The 23960-nt window shown below is 44.3% G+C and overlaps 1 protein-coding gene across 3 annotated transcripts in view; it reads left to right on the plus strand.

The window, feature by feature from the left end:
• The window catches only part of LOC135385981 (glycine receptor subunit alpha-3-like), a 192565-nt gene continuing 168605 nt past the window's right edge, over positions 1 to 23960 (plus strand). The window contains exons 1-7 of one of the 3 annotated variants that reach the window (XM_064615645.1): positions 1 to 85; positions 157 to 205; positions 271 to 306; positions 382 to 427; positions 575 to 790; positions 1751 to 2018; positions 2273 to 2602. In XM_064615645.1, coding sequence (XP_064471715.1) covers positions 2517 to 2602 — 86 coding nt within the window. In that variant the 5' untranslated portion in view covers positions 1 to 85; positions 157 to 205; positions 271 to 306; ... (2 more) ...; positions 1751 to 2018; positions 2273 to 2516. Of the gene's footprint in view, positions 86 to 156; positions 206 to 270; positions 791 to 1750; positions 2019 to 2272; positions 2603 to 22513; positions 22587 to 23960 lie in introns of those variants that run through there. The other 2 variants (XM_064615646.1, XM_064615647.1) reach the window with 2 other exon arrangements.

Genomic DNA, 23960 nt, shown 5'->3' on the forward strand with positions numbered 1-23960 from the left:
TGCAACATGTTTCAATTGTCTCAGGCTTTCAGCGTTCGCTCGTCAATTACAGAACAAATGAGGATATGATTTTGCGTCGTAAGAGGTAAGCTGTGATAGAAGTATCATGTGTCATCAAGCTTCACTTATATTCATACGATGACTGTTGTGCTGCAGGTTTTTGCTGTTCGCTTTGAGCAGCGGCTGCGGTCTTGCGTCCCGTCAGGTAAGTGTACAAGTATCAGTTCGTGGCCGGTGTTGGTTCTGCTAATTTCATTCTCGTTTTTGCAGGCCATGAAAGAACAAAGGAGGATATCATTTCGCGTCGTAAGGGTTAAGCTGCGTGACAGAAGTGTGTGATCAAGCATCACTTGTATTCATACCATGACTGTTGTGCTGTAGGGTTGTGTATGTTTCGAGCGGCGGCAGCAGTTTTCCGTCCCGTCAGGTAAGTGTACAAGTATCAGTTCGTGGCCGGTGTTGATTGTGAACCAAATTTGTTGTTGCTATGACCATTCTACTTGGTTTTACTCACTTGTGTTTGAACATTACTAATTTGCGATTGAACGTACTATTCAGACACATTTATCTCCAGCGCTTCAGAGACATCGCTTACGCCGAAATTCAGTGAATTTTGAAGTCCACCGTTATCGTGGGTCACCAGATGAACTCAGACCGCAACCCGTCATTGACTGTCTATTGTGCCACGCGACACTGTGTGGCATAAAGCACGTGTACGTGTGGAATACTTCGCTACTCTGTGCGCGGGATGTTTTGTATGATTGTGTCGACACTGGATACCACTTTCAAGGTATGCATTTTTGGAATAAAATAGATACATATATAGTTTTGCAGTACTTCATTTCGTGTATTTTATGCCTGTTGCGATTGAGTACAATTTGAGAACAATATATTGAGAACAATAGAACGGAGAAATTCAACTTCATTCAAGTCACAGAAAGTCCACAAAAAGTCTTCACATCATACGGGGATGGCGTTAATCTTGCTTCAGTAAATCATGTATCTTCCTCGATTAAGAAGAATATACCGAGTGCCTCACGTAACGGTCGCCAAGCCTTTTAAAAAAGAACGAAGGGGTGACGCCGACTCATTGATAGCTGAGTCACAACAAAGTCAACAGAGAAATTTAGATCACATATAACAAGACTAACACATGACGGTCACACGAAATTTTTGTAAAGTATATGGAGAGTCTACAGAAAAACCTGTTACCTCCCTGAGTTCCATAAGTCAACATAAAATCAATATGTCAGGTAAACACAAGGCTAATAGAAAGTCTACTGAATATCTGTGCTCTCTGTTGACTAAGTTCTGTAGAATGGAAACAGATGGTCAACAGCCATTTTTGTAAGGGATGTTATGGTCTGGTACATGTCGAGATACTACTCACAAATAATACCCCTGTCATACCGGCAGCCTTCAATGGTTATTGAAATCAATGTCCATTGAACATGCACGTAGCGTCATTAAGCGTGTAACGTGTCAACCTGTTAAAGACCATTGTATTGCATGCTCTTGAGAAGTTAACACTTTACACGCTTGATGGCACTACACGCATGTTCAATGGACATTGGTTCCCAATGTGGTCATTGAAGACGCCCGTGTGGTACTAGTCACGCTGGTGTTCAAACTTGATACTTCTGTAGAGAACAACGGTGTCGTTCTAAATTCGCGTGTAATTCTATATATGCAGTACAGTAGCGGCATGTGATCGGTAAGAACTAACATGTCCTGTTTTCACTCTTTTCAGAGGTTCATCTATCACCATTGCATGCTGGACATTGCTATTTTTTTGTGCAATGGCTGCGTATTTTTGCGCGTCACCTCTAGACTTGCCGTCTCAATGTAAGTCTGTATCGGGGAAACGTAAGAAGAGCCACACCACCTTGCGCCTGGAGCACAAAAGCTGAAGCACGAAGCCATGCATGAATGAGGAATCGCGTTACTAAACTTGGACAACCGCATATTTTCTGATTCATCCTTCTACTCACAGGCCAACCTAGACACCAAGTCACCAGGTACATCAACACTACTGTACGGAAATTCAAGAGACCAAACCCCGTTTCGAGAGCCCGCTGCGTAGCGCATTTGCAAACTCATCGCAACGAATCATCTTTCTGCGAAACATTGCACCCTTTATTACTTTAATGCACCATTCTCCCACGCGAGCGGCCCCCTTGTACGTAGCTGTCTTTAAATCTAGCTTTCTCACATGTTACCGTAACCTCTCTTTCTCTCTCCTATTCACATGTTTTCCTTTCGTTTACGCAAGAGTAAAAGAAGAGCACACGGAGCGCACTATCGCTACCACCATGAACAGGCCACGAGAGCCGAAAAAGAAAGCCGGGAAAGCCATCCGACGCCAGTGTGCATGCGCAGAAGATGCGGACTGCTTCGACGACTGCCGGCGAGCCTCCAAGCTCGTCATTCCATGAGGCGTTCGAGCTTCACACCAAAGCCCGGCCACTTGGTATCGCACTTCTCGAGTCACGTGGTTGAAGTTCATTGCTTATGTCATGGCTGACACACGGCTCTCCTTAACTCCAGTGCAGGGTATTTTCTTCTGGCTCATCTTGTTCCTTGAAGCTTCCGTCGCACAAAGGTAATTGAAAATTTCTCAAGCGTTCATTCTTGCACGTGGACCGTTGTTCGTGTTGTTCTGGAACAGGTGTCAAAACCATTTTACCTTTTTTGTTGTCTTTTACTCGGTTGGATATTCGTACTCGGATCTTACTGGCGAGCTGACGCAGGAAAGAAAAAAAAAAAAAAAAGAAAAAAATTGCTCGCAAGACCCCGTTGTGGACGCCGTGAGTTGTAACTTGTGAGGCAATGTTTTATTCTAAAATTAACGCTGTATAGCAACGGAATTTTGAACTCAAAATACGAAAGCGTGCAGGTGGTACACGACATTTGCGTTCGCGTTTTCTCGCTATGATATTGCACGCACATTTTCAAAGTCTGTAACTGTATAGTACATGGAGGAGACCCAAATTTTGGCTATAGCTGGTGAATTACGATAGAAACGAAAACACTGAGACAGAGTAACGCACAATAAATTCTCGAGAATCTGTTGTGTTGTCCTGGGTTGTAGTTTCTATTATATCCCATGGCATGTGAACAAATGATGGTTTTTCGTAAGGCCGGCGTGTCTCAAAGGTGTAGCGAGGTTTGCGGTCTAGAAATGTGTGTTAGTTCCTGCGCCACAAAGCCTTCCGTTACCCAGTAATTACGTTCCGCATATTGATTCCTGCTACTACAATGTGGTCGTCTCAACGGCCAACTCGAAATAATTCAAACGAGGGTCGAAACGTTACGGTGGGTTCACTAACGTCTTCGCATTTACCCCGGTTGCATTTACCCCCCGCATTTACCCCGGTTAAGCGGTTGGACGCTCCGGGTGAATGTCATTATATGGATAATTTCGGAGCTCCAAAGTTTCGAGAGGATATAATCCAGTCTCTCGGGATCACGATTTCTGCGAGAGCCATAAAAAGCGAAAAAATAAAAAAAAAGGAAAGAACCATGTAGTTGTGCTTGCGGTATAACATTGCGCTCATACTTTTTGGTTATCAGAAAAGTGTTAGATATACTGGTTCGTTACACAGACCATCATTACTGGCTACGCTACCGATGGACATTTTCCTTCCCTGTAGCTGTAGCTTGCTTGTTGCTCGTAGCTGGAGGGAGACAACACAAGACAAAAGCAAGACACCTATCTTACCGCTTATTTCAGCCGTCACAGATTTCTACAGTTTGATACCAGACAGACACTAAGGAAATTATGTATCAAACGCGAAATTTAGTCTTCACTGAAGGTGAATTATTGAGAAAGCTTTTATGTTACGTACCTCGAGAGTGTTCGCTCTACGTTGTTTTAATGCAGCTATACACTGCGTCTTCCATACACACGTCTTCCGTAGCCCCCTTTTCTTTTCTGGCAGTATTTAGGTCGCCAATGCTTTGAACGTAGAAGATACAAAACTCTCCTTCGGTTTAGAATGCGCTGTGCGTTGTGGTCCTTTGTTGCTCTTTCACCTTAATTGGATTCAGTCTGAGCGGAGAAGCCAGAGAGTAAAAGCTGGGAATTACAGAAATAGCAAGATGAGGTACATAGCTAGTGGTCTGGCTGGGGAACAGCTGCGGAGTCGCGTTGCAGCTTTCAAATGTAATTGCTACTTACTAGAGGTCCCAGCTACACTGGACAAAATTGCTTTTAATTTTACTTTCGGATCACACGGCTCGTATTTCTCTGTATTTTGATCGGCTTGTGAGGCAGCTGCTGGTAAATACTGGACCTCTGTGACATTTTTGGAGTTGCACCAACCAGCTCAATTCGCGCTCGCATGTGACGTGTACTGTGCATATCTGTGTACCTGTAAATTTGTCGCCAGGAATGGGGCGGATAATTTTGGCGTCCTTCCGGTTTTCTGCCAATTGCACTTGTTTCGTCTTCGCTGCCGGCTCCGGTGGATACATTGCTGCATCCGTGTATAGTCAGAGTAATCGACTCGCTTCTGTTTACTTCATTTTGTTCGACGAAGGTGGGTGGCTGGTGCCTACGGATTTATTCGTCGGCTCCTGCTTCGTACTTATCACGGGAGCAAGCGCCTCGAGCAACGGCAATCTGTTCACACCGTCACCACAATCAAGCGTCTCCAATAACAAAGACGAAGAATAGCTGCAGTAGGGTGTCGTGAATACTAGCACCCCCAGAGGTAGTTACTATCCATGCACCCTATGCTCCAGTAGGTGCCAACAGAAGCAAAATCATCCTCATTCGGCGAGCCGTTGTACACGAACAGTCTTTTGTGTAGTGTACATGAGCTCTCACTGTATCCTTTGTACTTTCCTGTGTTTCCTGTGTATCCTGTGTTTCTGTTCCTTCTCAAGGAAAGGGATCCAGATAATTCATAAGGAACAGGTATCTGATAGTACGGCGGATATGTAGGTGAGATGAACGCTAGCTTAGAGAACGAACAGAAATTCTATTGCACAGAGGAAACAGGTACACAACTCCCCTACCTTGGCACAAAAGATTATCTGCATACCACGGCTAGCCGAGTAAGACATCGATGATTGCGCCTCTGTTGGCGCCTACTATGGCTCAGTGGTTCTCAATAGTTTTTGTTGCTGCACTCATTTTACCATTCAGCAAAGCGTTATTCCCGCTGCCGCTAAATTCGCTTACAAGCGATGCACACGTGGAAAAGTTGACATTTTACAGAATATTTTATGGTTTCCTCCGAGTTTCTTGGGAATATTGTTTGTTCCGCGCGACCTCTCCGATAGATAGCCCTTCCAGTAGCGTGTACACCTAGGAGCTGTCGCCGCATGCCATCGAGGCGTTCCTGGTGAGGAAGCTGTCGTATTTATTTATTTATTTATGACAATACCTCACGTGCCCTCAGGGGGCGTTGTGTGAGGGGGAGGTTACATCAACAAATATGCAATACACAATAGGAGAAGCAATTAAACACATAAGAAAAAACAATATTGTGAAATCATTTTGAGTTAAAAATATGATATGATGAGAGGGAAATTTGATACCAAAACTGGCAGCTAGCAGGCTGCAAAAAACTGAAAAGTCGGAGTTGGCTACGATAGACTGGGGAAGGTTGTTCCAAGCAGTGATGGTTTTGGGGAAGAAGGAAAATTGGAAATGGGATGTACGACATGGAATGTGGTCGATTTTATGGGCATGATCGATCCTAGAGGAGATGTAGTGAGCCATAGTAATGTACCCTGGTCGGATGGTTGTGGTGTAGTAGAATTTATGAAATAAACACAGACAATAGTATTTCCTACGGTGTGCGAGAGGAGGAAAACTGATAGAGGCCTTTAAAGATGTAATACTGGACGGAAAATAATAGTCTGGTAACATAAAGAGTGCTGCCCGGTTTCGTATGGATTCAAGAAGGCCCACAAGTGTTGACTGATAAGGATCACAGATGCTACATGCATATTCCAACTTCGGCCTGACTAGTGTTTAGCAGTGATGGCCACTAACTACTTCTACAGTAGTTTAACTATAACTACTAACTACTTTCTGATTGAGTAGTTTAACTAGTAGTTCAACTACTTTTCAGGGGAGTAGTTAAAACTACTTTTTTAACTACTGCAATGTAGTTTAACTACATCTATAACTACTTAAGGTTGTCCACCAACACCAATCCCTTTAGTGTTCTTGGACACCTAAACGTGAATGACAAGCAATAATAAACTTTGGCTCAACCCATTGCGACGATCGTCAAATACAAACCTTGCGGCGGGATTCTTTCTGTGCCTACGCGATAAACTAAGTTGCAGAATTATTTCACAGCATATGAGGCTTCGCTAGACGAGCATTAAAAGTAGAGGTGTGCGAATATTCGAATACGAATCGAATATTTGCGATATTCGATTCGTATCGTATTCGAAAATTTGATATTCGAAGGTTTCGAATATTCGGAAAAGTTCGAATATTCGATTTTTTTTTTCGCATATCAAAGCAGCTTATTCCGAGGCTGTTTCGGGCTGCGCACTGGAATTTATACGTTGCGGCGACGAACATGCATAGTAGAACAGCTGCAAAGCGACGCGCGGAGCTTCCGAGGTACGCTCGTTTGCGAATGCGTCGATGTACGTTCGGTAACCGAAACTGAAACTAGTATGCAGTTGTGTGCAGTCGCCATTTTAGAGTCCGCCCTAGCGAAACCCGAGACCGCGGTACGTTTCATACATCGTCAGCACTGTCGCGGCTTTAGTGGATTGCTAGTTGAACGCTGAACATTCGTATGGGGCCTACAGTTCGGTGAAATTACGGTTAAATATCGAAATTTTGTTGACGTTGAGCTGGACACCGCTGTTCAGCGTCCAATTGCATGCACAGCCAAAGCCTGCGTTTCGAATGCGTCTTCTTCGGTTTCGATTTGTGGTTGTCAGCGATATATGACAGAATCATGGTCGCGTGCGATGACGCCGATAATCGAGGAGTGGGACGTGTTGATATTTCGACATAGTTTCTCCAACTCCGGCGCTCTACGACCGTATGAAAGCGCCAGCTAGGGCGACAGTAACGCTGCAGTCATTTGAAACTGCGCTAACTGTTGTTACAGATGATAGCAAAACGCATATATAGCCTTAAGCCCGACCTTCATGGAGCGATTTTGCTCGCGACTCAAGCGTGTTGCCGTCGGCGCGACAAAGTTTGAGGCCCGCGCGCAGGTTTCCGCCGTGAAATGAAAGGAGCGCTGAACACGAACGTCGCGGAAACAATCACGCGTGATACAGCCATACAACATCGTCGAGGATCGCAGTTTTACTGCGCTATAATGCATGAGGCCGTTCCAAACTATGCATTACCATCAGTAACGATGGTCTCACGCGTGACGTCACGCGTGAGGGCAGTGAAACCGTGCACTTTCTCGCCTTCACGACAAATGCGGAAGGCATTGTCAGTGCAAGAAGAGACCACTTGCCGCCATCATATCCGTCTGAGGTGCTCATCACTAAATCATCCCACACTCTGAACATGTCAATGCTCTTTACTTCCATTCTGTCTCACCAGCACTTTACAATGCCAACACAGGTGCTCACAGTTCATGAAAGATTTTTGAAATGAACATTTTTTCTTGCGGTTTTCAGCTTGCCTCATGAGAACAGCACACTGTTTCATTGTAAAAAATAATTTTAATAATAATAATAATAATAATAATTTTTATTAGTGCCCAAGAACGGCCGCTAAGGCCATGGTGTTGGCGCACACAATACAATTTTACTGTACATGCGCATATAAGCATGTATGCCCTATGCTAAGCCAATATATTAATACATATTCCTCATTAGCACTTGGGACATTTTTCTAAGGATCAGCAGAACACAACTGTGACGATGCTTGTTTTCGGGGCTTAATTAACTTAATTAACTCTTAGAAGCCGTTATCCTATGACGTGATATTCGGAGGACAATTTTGTAGATATTCGTATTCGAAAATTTCAATATTCGCACACCTCTAATTAAAAGTGAAGATTTAGTACACATGCACGACACAATTGCCCTGCACCTCCGTTCTCATCAAACAAGTAGCTCAAGACAAAAGTGGGAAGCACAATCGTGCCGTAATGCTTGCGGCAAAATCGGTAGTAGTTGGCGCCTTCAGTAACCTAACTACTGTAGTTAACTACTTAAAATAGTAGTTTAACTAGTAGTTGCCACTACATTTCTGCAAGTAGTTGATAACTACTTTTTAACTACAATCAGGTAGTTTAACTACATGTAGTTAACTACTGGCCATCACTGGTGTTTAGTAAGCAAGACGTTTCACCTCAGGTGGAGCAAGTCTAAGGTGGCGACGGATGAAACCAAGTTTGCAATTTGTATCGCCAACAATGTTATGATTATGATCTGACCAAGAGAATAAGAGACCGTATGAATAGCAGTAGTGTGCTAGACGGAGTGCGCGCAAGGGCCGATTGGATCGAACGCTGCATGGTGTGATTCCCCAATGGCACCTTCAGATCCCCCCCTCCGAGTGGATTTTCCTCCGGTTTGCGAAAGCCTGCTCCAGTCAATAAAATTATAAAAACGGCGAATGTGCAGGCCAGCTCAAGGAGAACACCACACGACGGTAACGAGGAGACATTGGTAACGGCTCAATGGACAAGACTGTGCGCTTACTCATTACACCGTACTTGGAATTATCCCCATAATTCCATCGGTACTTTAAGTGACGTGCCACGGCATTCGAGGTGGGGAAATTCTTGCGAGAATTGCCTTAACTGCTTAAAGGAACGTGTTTCGCGCGGCTCCTATTACGTCGTTTGCGCCTTGGCATAGACGACACTTAAGACGGTTTCGCTGGTGTTTAACTTGGAGTTACCGTTTTCTTTTTGCGTTATATTCACCGTAGTTGCACGTAGAGAACGCTTCATCTGCGAGCGCAACGCAACGTAAGTCTAAAATCGACACTTCTTTCGCAGAAAAACAGGAAGGCGCGACTGCAGTGTGTTCATATATAGGGGACAGGAGTTTAATTTTTTTATTCAAATACCCTGCAGCGCATACGCATTAGAGTAGGGGGTGCACCATGCACAGCATACAATCATTTTCCAGAGTCATTTGGGTGTACAATACAGCAACAAGTGGCAATAATTCCAGTTTCTAACATGTACTCTAGAACAAGAGGGATATATACAAACAATCAGGCTACAAACATTCCAGCCAGCAACAACGATATTTCAAGAACAGGTAGTTAGGAGATACAGTACAGAACGACAGACAATAAGTTTATTTGTATTTATTCTTTGTTATTATATATTAAATTTTTTGCAAACTGTGTTGTGAGAAAGGAGCGTACTAAAGCTACTCGAAAATTTGTTCGGTGTAAATTATACCCATGGCTGCATTGGGAAGCGCGTTCCACTGCTCAATCGTTCTATGGAAGAAATAACACCTAAACGCTGTTTGTCCTGCTATAATATGATTTGGTTTTGTGTGTATGGTCGAGTCTGTTGGAAATGTAATGTGGGTGAAGCAAGTATCTTTCTCTGGTATCTTTTTGTCTAGTTCTAAGTGAAAAAGTTCTTTTCTGAGGTTTCTACGCAAAAAGTTAATGGACCTGTTAGCTTTGTTAAATATTGCGGTGACCTGTTTATTCCACCTTAAGTCTTTTGAGAATATCGCACCTAAATATTTATATTCTTCTACGGCTTCAAGGTAAATACCTCCGAGCCTGTAAATTTGATATTTAAACTTAGATTGGAAATGAATTATCTTGCACTTACTGCCGTTTAGTGTCATCCCTCACGTTTTCTTTTTATTGTTCCATTTTTATCTCTTAGGGAATAGCAAGCCGGCGTGCTGCCTGGCTGACCTCTGCACTTTTATCTTTCCTTTTCCGTTTTTTCTTTTTCTGCAAATACCCCCCCCCCCCGCCTCACGTGCTTCACCACCTTGATATCTTATCTAGGTCATCTTGTAAAGTTTTGCTTTCTTCATTCGTTATTATCGCAGGTATATCACGCAGTCATCGGCGAACAGTCTGATTTATGATGATACTTGAGTAGTTAATCATTTATCAATATAAGACAGAGAAGCGGCCTCACTCCGGAACCCTAAGGGACCCCAGACGTTACCTTAATAGTGCGAGAAATATATCCACTATAAACGGTCGCTGGAGTTCTGGACGTTAGATAATCTTTTAACCATTGATATACTTGAGGCTGTCACTGAAGGGCGGATGGTTTGTGCAAGAGTAATGAGTGCGGTACTGTGTCAAACGCTTTCTTAAAATCGAGGAAGACGTTGCTTTGCTTCTAAGTGTCTTATAACTGAGGGGTACATATATATAATATGTTCCATAAGTGTAGAGCACACTGACAGCAGTGATATGGGCCTATAATTTTGTACAAGTGACTTGTCACCAGATTTAAACACAACAACAACAACATAGATGAATGGATGATGATGATGATGATGACGATGATGAGATTTAAAGATCGGGGCAATATTCGCAAATTTCCATTCACATAGGAGACAGTCCCTGGTCCAAAGATCTGATAAATATTATTCGCTGTCTGACGTTGTCTCACTGCATGCCCTCAGCACGTCGGATGGTATTCCATCAGGCCCTTGACTTTTACTCGTGTCGAGAGAACATAGCAACCTTCGTATTGCTTCTTGGGCATAGGCCATTGGGCATTGGGCTCAAGGGGGGCATAGGCGGTTCAATTGTTGATTTGTAGGTGGGTAGCTCGGCGAACACATCACGATTAAATACGGTTTTAAAATAGCCGTTCAAACCATTTGCCTTTTCGGTGTCACCCACAATAGTATATTCGTTGTGGACCTCCTTACAAGACAGGAATCAAAGCGGCGGTGGAAATCTTCTATCCTTCTTGATTCCCTTCAATGTTATTTTGTAAAAGAAACTCTGCTACCACAAGTTTCTGTACTTTAGATGGCGTAGGAAGATGGCGTATACACCACTGGGCATAAATCAAGGAATACAGGAAAATAGATGTCTTGCATAAAGAAAGAACAAATGCAGTTAAAACCGAAAGCGAAAGCCAAACGTACAACATGCAACACGTCGTTAATAGCATTTGCCTTTTCTGAGTCATCGGCAATAGTATATTCGTTATGAAGGAGAGAAGGGATGCCTATATTGTGGTTTTGTTACACGACTTTATGTAACTCCATAAGACCTTTGTGTTATTTCTTAAGTTGTACCCCATGTTGGTAAAGTACCGTCGTTTGTTTTCATCCAGTTTTCATTACAAAGCATTGTTAATTTCGGATAATTTTGTGCGCAAGCTGTCGCATCCTCCTTCCGAAAAGCAGAAGAGATCCTCAGCCTTTTTCGTAATAATCTCAGGATTTCACGAGTTACGTATGGCTTGTTGGATTTTCACGTCTCCACTCTGCTTTGATTATCGGAACCCTTATCTCCATCATCATCTCTCATTACCTACAGATGGCACTGGGGCAGCGCCCAGCCTGCTGGCCGGCATCAGCCCCATCCCATCATCGTATCTTTATGTGCGTGTGTGTGTGTTGGCTTCCTTAAGTGGTCTTACTAGTCTAGTGAGTATGTTTGTTTACTGTATCCAGTAAAAAGCTTTCAAAAATTATGCCACATATAGTCAATGTCTGATGACTCCGCAGGGGAATAGAAATCACGAAGGCGATGGAAGAGCTCTTGATTAATTACAACATAATTGGCTTGGATGAACATGAACACCCTTCTACCACACTGCTTGTTTATCACTGTTTTTTTGGCATTTGTGTATTAGCAACTATACCAGCGTGATCAGACAAACCAGGTAAGTACGTGACGTCTCGTACAACATCTGTCCAGTTACGCAGTAAAATACCTAAAATATTTGCACATTTCGTTGGAAATGTTACATATTGTTTGAAGTTGTCGTACTGTACAAGGTTTCCTAAAGTCTTATGCACAGGAGAGATGTTAGAGTTAAGTTGAAGCTTGTGATTTTCCCACTTACAGTCTTGCACGTTGAAGTCACCAGCTATTATAACAGCGTCATCAGTAAGTGTGGAAACCCGTTCACTAAGATTCAGTAAAGATGCATCTAACACATTTGGATGTCGATAGCATGACGCGGCAGCCATTCTTCTTCCTCTATGAAAGATGCGACACCAAACAGATTCACAATCGCTCCTCTGAATGTGTAAGTCAGTAACACTGTAACACGCTGATGGTCGCCGGATGCACAGAAATAAAATACTCCACCTCCATGAGTGTTACGGTCATTTCGAAGGACAAAGTAATTAGGAGTAAATATTTCAGCATCCCTAATATCGTTATCCAACCAGCTATTATATCTGCTATTATCCTGCTATTATATCTGGCTGAACACTGTCAATTGTCGTGTTGAACATGCCTACCTTGTTTTTAATGATTCTGAGATTCATCGTCCGTATCGATATCGTTTCATTTGTATTGTGTTTGGTTTGTAGTTGCTAAGACTGAAGAGTAGCCTTTGGGCTGAGGCCTTTGGGCTGTAGTCTGAGTGATCGTGTAACTCTCTGGTTTTCATCTTCAGTAAGCTGTACACATTCAAGCAGATTGGTATTGGTCTCGTTTTCTTCTTGGTTGATGCCATGTATTATGAAGTTGTTCCGCCGGGATCTGTTTTCCAGGTCGTCAGTTTTTCGCTGAAGTTTCGCCACTGTATTTATGAGGCATTCAACTTTTCTATCAAATGTTTCTTTCTCCTTTTGAATCTTCTCAACACCTGGTATAGGATTATCAATCTTCGTCATCAGTGTACTAACTTGACTATCAGTGCTCCTTTGGTGGTCCTTCATGTCTTTAAAGGGCCCGTCGCTTCCGTCCCAGTCGAATTCGAAACTGTGGTGTCATTTTATGCCTCCTGTACCACTAACAAAGGTATCGAAAATCCCACAAGAAATAGTGGCGTAGTTTGACTCTCTGGAAAAAGGAGAAAACGTCACTCCCTAAGAACCAATGAGGGCGCGGCCTTGAGAAAAGGAATGCCGTGGCCGTGCGGGCGTCTGATAGAGCTACCGTGTATTCATACGAGCGACATTCCCCGCAGACGCGGAAGACGCGAAAAACGTCATAGCCTTCTGAGCGCGAGCGCTCAACGTCCAGTGTTCACCTACACTGGTCAACCGTGGGGAATATCCTGCAACACAGTAACAAGATATTCTGTAGCAGACGACAGAAAAAACGCTGTCGGCGTCGACTGCGAAGTGTCGTCTGCTAAGTGCGCAGTACGCCACTCCCGATATTCCGTACCGTGTTATGCCGGGACGGAACATCGGATGTTGCGGACAGAACTTCGTCTCTGTGAGCAGTGTTTTTTGCGTTTTCTTCCACTATAATCTTCCGTGAGGATGTCGCTCGTGTGAATACAGTTACGGGGCGCCTGGACGGTGCCTTTCCTACTCTGAGCGCCGCGCTCTCACTCGTTCGCTTAGGGAGTGACGTCACGGCGCCGGAGACTTGTTCATTTAATATCTAAGCACTTTTCGAAGGAGAAATTGGCTAGGTAGATTGTTGGCCGATGCCGAAAATAGTGGCATCGGTTTCATAGATGGGTTTCCAGGTGCGACTGTCCCTTTAAGATCGTCTTTCTCTGTCCTTCCTCAAGGCGTGCAAGAGCCTCGAGAATCATTTGAGTATCAGTTGGCCCTGGGTTTGACTCAATATCCCCCCACACAAAAAAAGAAGAAATCTAAGCACGCTTTCGACTTGAACGTGTGGCCGGTGTCATGGCGCATGTGCAGGTCTTCCGCGTGTCGGCAGGTGACATTCCAGAAGCTAGTAGGGCGGGTTATCGTTGAATGTTGCAAAAGGAGTAACTGTACAAAGAACAGTAATGGATTATACGTCCTGGCTCGATGCCTGCTGGCATGCCCACTCAACTTATTTATGGGCATGCCCACTAATTTATTACCCCCTCCTGTTTGAGCTTAGCACAGGTACCCCGCCGAAGATATCTCGAGAAGTATAACGTCTGTTATGATGAAATATTTGTGAATGTGCCGTGATACTCAGTGCGTTGTTTAATTAATGAGAGCTACGAACGTGTTCCGTATAACCGGACTGCACCCTCGTATTCGAATGAAGTCCTCTTCACAAAGGAGGAAGGGACAGGAGAGGAGAGACGCCCGCTGCAGCATGCAGACACTTGATTTGATGGGCATTTTCGAACAGCAAGTGCGTCGGGAAGCACGCGCACTTTAGCTTGAAAGTGGACCAGTCGTTTTCGCGGCGTATTTTATTGTAATCTAGCGTGATAACACTCGCTCATGAGAATATTTAGGGTGCGCATCGCCTGCCGTCTCCTTAAGTGTTGAGTCTTGTGTTTACCCTTTTAGACTGCATGTGTTTAACCTTTCAGTTTTGTTTTAAACCCGCGTTTTGTTTTAAATGGAGACAATAGAGAAACTGTGCACGCAACTACATCGGGACAGAGAATGTGGCACCGTAATTATAACTTCCATAATAATTACCGCAGGTACCTTTTGTTAATCTCATCAGGATATGAAGTATTCGATTGCGTTTTTCGTGTTTGTGAATACGCTCTTTCAACTATTCACTGAAAAAGGGGCTTTCATGTAAGGATTACGGTGTCTCAAGGGTCTATGGGTATCGGGTGACGTATACTTGAGTTTTGTAATTCTATGTCGTAAGTCATTCGCCACATTGTCCTCGCGCATGAAAGCTTCAGGAGGTAACTTGATATTTCTTAGGTGTGACATTTTTGTCGTTTGCTTCTGCATGAGAAATGGTTGGCTGGTGCCGTTCTATTGTGTGCCTGCCAAGTGGGCGGTGTGTATATGTATCGTGAGCTGTGTGCTATCGTGAGCTACGACGGCATGCTGCTCGGTGGGAATCGTGCGTCCTGAGCTGACTTCATCTTTTTTTATCGACGCTTTGCTGTATGTGTGTGTGTGTGGGGGGGGGGAAATGTATGTTTATTATTTTAAAGAAAAGGAGGGAAAGGTTAGCCTGCGCTACGGCGGCTCGCCATTCCCAGCAAAGAAAAAAAAAATAGAAACAAAAACAAACAAACAAACAAACAAACAAAAAGAAAAACACGAAATTGGTCACAATTCACCCAGAAGGCCACAGACCCGCAGGAACTGAACAAGTGCCTTTGTCACCTCACTGTGTTGTGTGGGGCCTATAGTAGCGTAGTCCTTTCTTATAGTCACAATCTCTGCTCCTCGTTATGCTTCTACTTCTTCCAGCCCAATTATGGGGCTTGCTAGTCGTGTAAAAATAATAAAAAGTCGTGTAAAATATTGAAAGAGAAAGGATACAACTTTATGTACAATCGTGGAGTAACACAATAGTTGTTTTCCAGGTCTGGGGTCAGAGAGGGCAGCAGTAGTATCAGTAGCCCTGGTGCGAGGCTACCATATCTACGACATACTATAAGGTACATATAAGAACATGTCGTAGTCTCGTGGTATAGGCTCGGACAACAGCCGAACAATATGAAATAATGGTGCAGTTTATGCAGAAGAACGAAAATCTGTTGCGAGGCACATTTTTGCCTGCATATGCTGCAGAACAGAGCGAGAAAGATTTAGCGCACCTTTACAAAAGCTGTCTCTTGCATTTGAAAAGCATCCTGACGCCTTCGGGTGCGTGGGGTCGGGTAGCCGCTTGAGTAATTGTCCAAACGAAGAAGCATTCCGCCATTTTCCCTTGGCACCTTCAACGTCAGTCGTTAGGCTAACGAAACCAGCCATCGTATCGAGGCTTTGTCTGAGCCCACAACGTCGACTACGAAGCCATGAACCCGCAAAGACAAATGTTCCCGCGCGATAGTGGAAAGAACACAGCATTCCAACTGAGAGAGAAAGACAAGAAAAAGAGAAAGAGAAACAGATCTGAGATTGCCTAAAAACAGTTACAGTGAAACCTCCTTACGAGACAGGAAACAGAAAACAGGAAATATCTTCAATCCTTCTTGATTCCCTTCAATGTTATTTTGTACAAGAAACTCTGCTACCCAAAGTTTCTGTACTTTTCTAGAGGAAGATGGCTTATACACAACTGGATATAAATCAAGGAATAAAGTAAAATGGATGTCTTGCATAAATAAAGAACAAATATATATCTGAGTCCCGGTGCCTCCACCTATTTGTCTGCTTCCACTATCAAGTTCTGCTCCACTTCAGAACCCCATTCTTCCTACACCACAGGAACTTCGTACATTTTGTGATACGCAGCTCTTCTTTTAAATTGACAAAATGAATAACACGTAGGCAGCCAAATTAGATCACTTATGAGAGCTGCCACGAGAACGCAATTTCTACGTGTTGGGAATATGGAGAAGTCAGCCATTATTATTTGCATGAATAATGAGACAACAGAATGGACCAGTTTGAAGTTTCATTGGACAAGCTACGAAACTCAAGCACTTGAGGCGCCCTCTCATGCAAATTACACACAACGGAGATAGAAACACAAACAGATAAGAACACAACAGAAAGAGATGTGCCAACGCATCCTCCTTTTATTATTCGCTGGCAAACTATCATCAAAAAGCATTTTCTTGGGTAGCGCAGTTCACCTCCTGAAAAATACACATACAACACTTACTGAATGATCGAACGACACGAATGAATGTAGTCGACTTGGCAAGGCCTATTCTAAGAAGGAAAGTCCTTTCGAATACAACGAAGAAGGTTACGGGTTGTAGATGGTCCGTCATAAGAAATGCTTCAGGTAGAGCAGGCAGTATTAAACAATGTTGTTAATGCGGGCGTGTTTTCTTATTCAACTCAAGTAACCCGCGTGGTGGGTATGACGCAGCGTGACGTGACCCTACAGTAGCCACATTCGACAGGATTGCTGGAGCCGATGTTGAAGTTTCGAGCGCTGCTCTGCGCCAAATGGTAATGGATATTCAAGAAGAGATAAGGGGACAACAATCTGGTTCTGTTCTTAAATCTCGAGAATTTTGGATAAAATCGGGTGCCGTTAATGCACTTAGGTGTTATCATTTCTTGTTCCTTATTTTAATGTGGGTGTCGTTTGTGTGTTTGTTTGCTGTGCAGGAAGCAGTCCTCAGAAAAAGTTGCATTTACCTGGTGGTCAAACCTGCATTCTTCGAGAATTATAATAAGAGGATCAAAGTATTATGACATCAAACGTGCCCCGCATAGCTTTTGCACTCCAGTAATATCTACATCACCCATGCGCATTGCTTGTTAATAATATGCATAAAGTTCAGCTGAGTACTGATCGAATTCGAGGAAAAATTATTACACCCCATTATTTCCGAGGCGGAGCCATGTGTTGAAGCAACACCGGTAGTCCACTCCGCTGTCTTATGAGCGACTTTAGAGCACAGACCTCAAAACCGCTGGCCTGGAAGTTGAAGTTTGTGCTCTAAAGTCTCTCATAAGGTAGCGAAGTGGCCCACCGGTGTTTCTTCAACATGTCATTCTCTGAACCTTGCCTAGCATCGGACCCAAAAGCTCCTCCGGGCGCATAAGCATATCTTGGTCTGAGAACTGCCGTCTGTGCCGTCTGTGCCGAACTGTGCCGTCTTCTTCTTCGTTCCATGTCTCGGAGGGGGGGAGGGGGGATATGTTTATTAAAAAAAAAAGGGGGGGAAGGTTAGTCAGGCATAGGCCGACTTGCTATTCCTTCCATAAAAAGAAAACGAAGAAGAAAGAAAGAAGAGAAACACACACACACAGACAGAGACACAAAAGGGCCTTAGAGGCTGATCGAGAGGCCGGTGGCACGACGAAAGCTCAAGAGGGTAGTCGTAACTCCCCCCTGGTTGTCCAGGACCGGGCCGAGCAGGGTGGCCAAAGTGATGTCTCAGGGTATTCCTCCATCATCGTGCTTCACCAGCTAGCCTGGGACTGGTCTTCTTCTTCATGTAATGTTTGCTCAAGCAGGATTTGTCTCTATCTTCCTCTCCAATGAGATTACGGACTCATCACTTCAACAACGTGGCTCTATGCAAGATTTTTTTCACAATCGCTAACCTGGAAGTTGAGGTTTGCAACGGAGTGGCCACCGGTGTTCCTTCAACATGACATTCTCTCAACCATGCCGTGGCATCGCACCCAAAAGGTTGTGTTGTGTGGTGTCGTCGTCTTCGTTCTGTGTCTCAGGGTATTCCTCCAATACCACTAAGTCCGACATCGGCCGACGATCTACCCGGCTAATCTTTTCGTCCGGGCACTAAATAAAGGTATTTTAAAGATCAGTGACGCCGTAAATAAAGAAAAGGCGCCGTGACGTCACACCCTAAGCGGAGGAGTGAGAGGACGGCGCTGGGAGGAGGAACGGCGCCGCCCAGACGCCCCGTACACAGCCGCCCACACACCCGCAGCATTCCTTTGCTCGGGGTCGCGCCCTCATTTGGTCCTAGGGAGTGACGTTCTCTCATCTTTCCAGAGAAGGAATTCCGGCATACTGTCAGTATCAGGCGTCTGCTCTTGTAATGTATTCCATCGGGTAACAGTCAAACTACGCCAGCATTTCGCGTGGGGTTTTCCATACTGTGGTCAGTGGTCCACGAGGAAGAAAATTACACGATAGATTCTAAATCGACTGGAACGACTGCGACCGTCCCTTTAAGGTAAACTTCATTAAAGCCGTCCGTGTAGCACCGCACGAATGACATTGAAGCTCACCCCATTCAGTAAATATCTATTGTGCCGGTGTGGCACGTGTATTGAACTACCAAACTTTTAGCCTCGCTCGTTTAGTTTCAGTTATACTTCGTCCGCACTCCGTATGCTAAGGACTACGTCAAAGAGATGCAACCTGCTCCGTTGTTCCCGACACTAAATTTTTCAGGGGAAATTGCGAAATGCACTTGAGCATATCGGCAAAGCCCCTTCCAGCTATACTTTCTGGGGTGGGAACAACGCATCGCACAATGAAGCGTTTCGAAACCAGAGGCCAGACAGACTGCATAAAATCTTCTCTTTTCAGATATCGCAGGTTTTAGACGTTTTAGACTAGTCAGGAGGAGTGATACACAAGGCCATATGCGTACAAACGCATGGTTATAATTTGAGACAACTGTATGCGTGCACACACACACGTGGTTAATTTTAGGGAATAAATATAGTTTGGCAAATTTAGAAATTTAACAATTACTACTTTAATGCAACACAATCACTTATACCAGTGGCATAAATCTGATCGTTGACACTATGTTATTCATACGAAGAGTTTTTTTCTTTTCTTCAAATTGGATTTTCCTTCGTAACAATAACAATAATAATAATAATAATACTCTGTGGCATTACGGCATGACACAACTGTGATCATGAGCGATGTCGCAGTGGTCGGTCTGTGGAATAATTTTGCCCACATGAGGGTTCTGATACGTGAGCCGAAATTTCATGACATGAGACACCGCATTTAACGCCTCTTGCAGACCCTGCCGCTAAGTTACTGGCGTCCGCGACCCTGGGATGAGCGGGCGGACACACTACCAAACGATCCACCGAGGCTGATTTGTCTCGCAATCATCACAAGTTTATTTACATATCGTGTATACTTTCACATATACCTATATCATGGTTGTGTACTGTAGGGGACACGGTTGTCTAAAATCAGCACTCCGCGGTTTATCTCGTCTCAAATCTCCAGGTGTTGCAAGACTATTTCTTCTGAGTAATAAACAGGTGCAGCATATCATCAGCCTTCAAATACAATATTGGCACAACATATTCAAGAGCAACCGAGGGAATATAGGACGGCGAAGTAATGACAGGAAATTTGAGCTAACCGTGTCTCCAACAGTACATATAGGCCAATATATGGCCCACAGGCTCGTATGAAAAATAGAGCAACAGACTCTCCCACGTAGAGACACTCCCTGCACCACCGAGGCTTCATTGAGCGTTTTTTTTTATGTATTATACGAAACACTGTGCTTTAAACAGCAACCAAACAACAATAAGGTCATGTTATGTGAATCACCCTACACGCATAGCGCAAGAAACGAGCTGTTATTATCGTTTTGATTTGATTTGATTTGATTGTGAGTTTAATGGCGCAGGTTATTATCGTTTTACAAAGAAAAAAAGAAGGAAAGGAAAAAAAAAAAGCCAAAGCACCAACCTGACTATAAAGTAGAAACCCGCAAATGTGCGTTCGAAGCAATAGCTGCAACACCACAGGGGTATGGGTGAGCTAATCACGCGAATCTGAAATTATGCACTGTGGGCCTGCGAGAATCGACCGAAATAACGTAAACGCAAGGAACCGAAATCCTCCAGCAATCCAATGCACCAGACACAAAAGGAATAATAAAAACGCCCGATGTTTCTAACGCAACAGCGGCACCCCGAATGCTGCTCGTTGTTCAAACCGAAACTGTACCGGAGCATTTGAGTGCTCTGCTGAAGTGCAAATTCTGTACGAAAGCTTGCGATTGAAACTACGCACTCCGAACCTCTGAACTTTATGCTGACTTGTGTTCATACAAGTATTTTGCTCCTTCATATCCCAGATGCATGCACTGCATGCTTAGAAACACGCATGCATCATATTTGGAAAATTTGATGGATTGAAACAATTTTATTCTGGCACTGCCTGCATTCGGTAGAATTGCTTGAGTTTGAACAAGTACCAGCTGTTATGCGCAGAATCACGAAATAGAACATGTTAAAGTTATGCAGGGAACATGATGTATTGAGTCTTGGGGTGCCTTAAATGTGAAGTAAAAGCGTGTTGGCGCTGTTCCGAGGCACATGATGCCGTGCTACGTATTCAGCTTGGGTGGGGAAACAATCACTGGCCGCTGTTGTTGTCTTTGATGTAGAAAGTAAAGTAAAGTAAACGAGTGAAGCTACCTGTCGGTGACTTATCTAGTAATAAAAAGATTGCAATACACCATGAGTTATTGTTGGTCAAGGAGGGTGTCTGTTGACGTGTGTGCTTCACTCAAAAATTTTGCCCGTTCGCCTCCCACACTCTAGCCAAAACACATCCCTGCAAACAACATCATCGCGTCAATTCGAGCGCTGGACGGGATTCCCCTGTCACATGTGATTGTCCCAGAAAGCTGAAGGCAACTCTTCTTAAAATCGTACACGAAGACGAAGGAGCCTTTGTCGCTGCTGCGTCATAGAAATACTAAGCATCATCATCATCGAAGACGAAGGAACGTATTTCACGTCTTAAAAAGAGGTACAGAGTGGCCAAGAGTCAGTGGCTCATTCAATTATCGTTCTACTTCAAGGGAGGGAAAAAGGAAGTGGGAAGGAAGTGATTGGTATTACACAAACACTTCTAGTTCCTCTTGTCATGTGTTCATGGCTTTGAAGTATTCCGCCAAGAATGATTCCAAGCCACTTCAACAGATGTGACACATCTTTCGCGGCTCGTGAGACGCATATAGCCACTATATGCACAATTCGCTCAGACGATTCCTTCTGAAGTCAGCAACATGAGACATATTTGCAGCATGGGGCAATCTGGTTTCCCGCTTACATAGCATTCATGTAGAGAGAACACCCCAGCTACGATCCTCCATATAATCGAGAACTGTGACCGGTACACGTGTGAACGCCGGGTGTTTTGACGCCAACTTGAGTTCCTTGACCATAGACCATTCAGCTTATCCAAAGTACTTGGCCCATGGAGCTCCCCTGCGCACCAGTGCCGTGCTGTTCGCTCCCTTTTTGCTTTCATGCGACCCACTGGATTCCTCGAAGAGCTGTAAACAGAACTCCGACCTGTCGTCGCTTCGCGTTCACCATATTTCATCCGCTCATATTAACCGCTGTGAAGTGGGATAGGGTCCTGTGGCTACCACGGAAAAACATCCCATGTCATCATCACTTCTCCTTCATTTATTGTTGTTGTTGTTGTAGAGAGAATGGGGGAGGGGGTGATACGTTTATTAAGAAAAAAAAAGAAAGGAAAGGCCAGACAGAGGGAGGCCGGCTTGCTATACAAAAAAATAAAATAAGAAAACAAGAAGAGAGGAAAAGAAAAAAAGAAAATGAAAGGAAAGGAAAAGGAAGAACAAAAACACACACGGTCACACAGCACGCGCAGCACACGCAAGGCGTTGGCAACGCTCGAACCGTGGAGAAAGCGGAGGAGAGCAGTGGTGACGGTCCGCTGGAGAACGGGACCCAGTAAGGTAGCCAGTGTAATAGTGCCGTAGCCAAGATGCGATACACGACGACAGAGGGCGTCACGGTGCAGAAGGTGTTGCCGGCAGTGTAGGATGCAGTGGGGAATATCAGCCGTCACGCCACAGCTAGTGCAGGGGAGGTGCTAGTTTGACCAATTTTGAACAGATGCAGCGGTGAGCGTGCGACTTTTAGACGAAGGCGGTGAAGGAGCGATTCCTTCGTGACGAGTACAGCGAGACGTAATAAAGAAGTCCACTGAGGGGTCGATTGATTACAAATGACCGTTGTATGAGGCAGAACACTTATCAAACCTACCGAGCAACATCTGGACAAGGCTGCTCTTTCCGTATTCTCAGGGGCGGCAAACCTCCGGCAGTACCCTTGTTTCGTTTTGGGCATCAGTAGCCGCATAAGCGCCTTCCGGCTGGGCGTCAGAAGCTGGATTCGGAATCTCGTCTGCGAATGCAAAGGTAACAGTCGAATATAACTACTCCCAGACAACATAATCATATCACAGTCCTCAGGGTCACCTAGACAGACCTACAATGGAACTGTTATTCACGCGAGCTTGAACAGGCGGGAAGTTGCCGGTGTTCAGAAAACGCAGCGGAACACATGCCGTCGCACGTTGTCATTTCCAGGCGTTCCCTATCAAACAGCACACTGTACTGAAAGTTCATATTCACGTGGTTCGCTTCCCAATGGGAACCTTATCAGGACTGTGCATCACATCGCAAAGCTGCGCACGAACAAAGAGCCATTGAACTGTGCATCCACACCAAAGCACCATATAGAAGAACCTAGCAGTGGCCTGTGCTCCTTTATATTAGGACTGTCTTCAAGGTTATATCCATCCAAATATATAGGGATAACCAATTCTCTATCATCGTTGGTGTCCACTATCTCCATATTTTTCTTCTTTAAATCTAATCTAATGTAATCTAATCTATCATCGTTGTCGTCATCGCCATGGGAAACTTGACATGGGCACCTGAGAGAACTGATGTTCTGAGGCTGGAACAACATAGAAAGGACAAATACATGCAAAGCCTCAAATTGCCTAAGAAATTAACGATGAGTTGATTGATTAACGATTATTGTATGTATTTGTGCTTTCTATGTTTTGCTAGCCTCAGAACATCAGTTCTCTCATGTTAAACAGTTGCCGCTTGCGTCGATCCCGTCGTATGGTTGTGTGTATGAGGGAGAAAAGTGTAAGAGTGAAAGCTGGATGAGTGAGAGAGAGTGGTTGATGTGTCCCTTCAGATGGACGCGCCCTTGGAAGCCGCTGGGGAGGTGTGTTAGCTTATCTCAAGTGGTAGAGCCCTGGACTGGTATAATCCAGAAGATGTGGGCTCGAGTCGTACAGCTGGCTAACCTTTTCATTGACCATTTCATCTTTCATCGTTCATTAGCACCTGTCCAGCGTCACTTCCCTCACGTCGAGAGGTCGATTGTTGGATACTGTAATAGTATAAATGGTTGATAATGGAGCGAAAGGGCATGCTACAGGCGGATGAAGGGCGCGAGGGAATCTGTCTAGACAATATTAAGTGCATAAGATGAAATCCCCAAATGAAAACTTGAACTGCAAGTGTTGTCGTAAACAGAGTACGAGGCGGTGGGAAACGTCATTTAACGTGCATACATACAAGCCGTAAAGGTAATCTAAAATAAGGGTACAGATCGTTGCCTCAGAGCTCCCAGCGACAAAATCAGTTGCAGCTGTGAATATCGAACCAGCATGTACTTCAAAAGCTTCGTGACTATAGGCAGTAAAGGCGTGTTGTTTGCGTGTTCCTAGAAATGCACGACTCTGCGTACGGCTTAAAAGTTGCCGTTTC

This window comes from Ornithodoros turicata, chromosome 2 (genome assembly GCF_037126465.1).
Source record: "Ornithodoros turicata isolate Travis chromosome 2, ASM3712646v1, whole genome shotgun sequence".
Lineage (NCBI taxonomy): Eukaryota > Metazoa > Arthropoda > Arachnida > Ixodida > Argasidae > Ornithodoros > Ornithodoros turicata.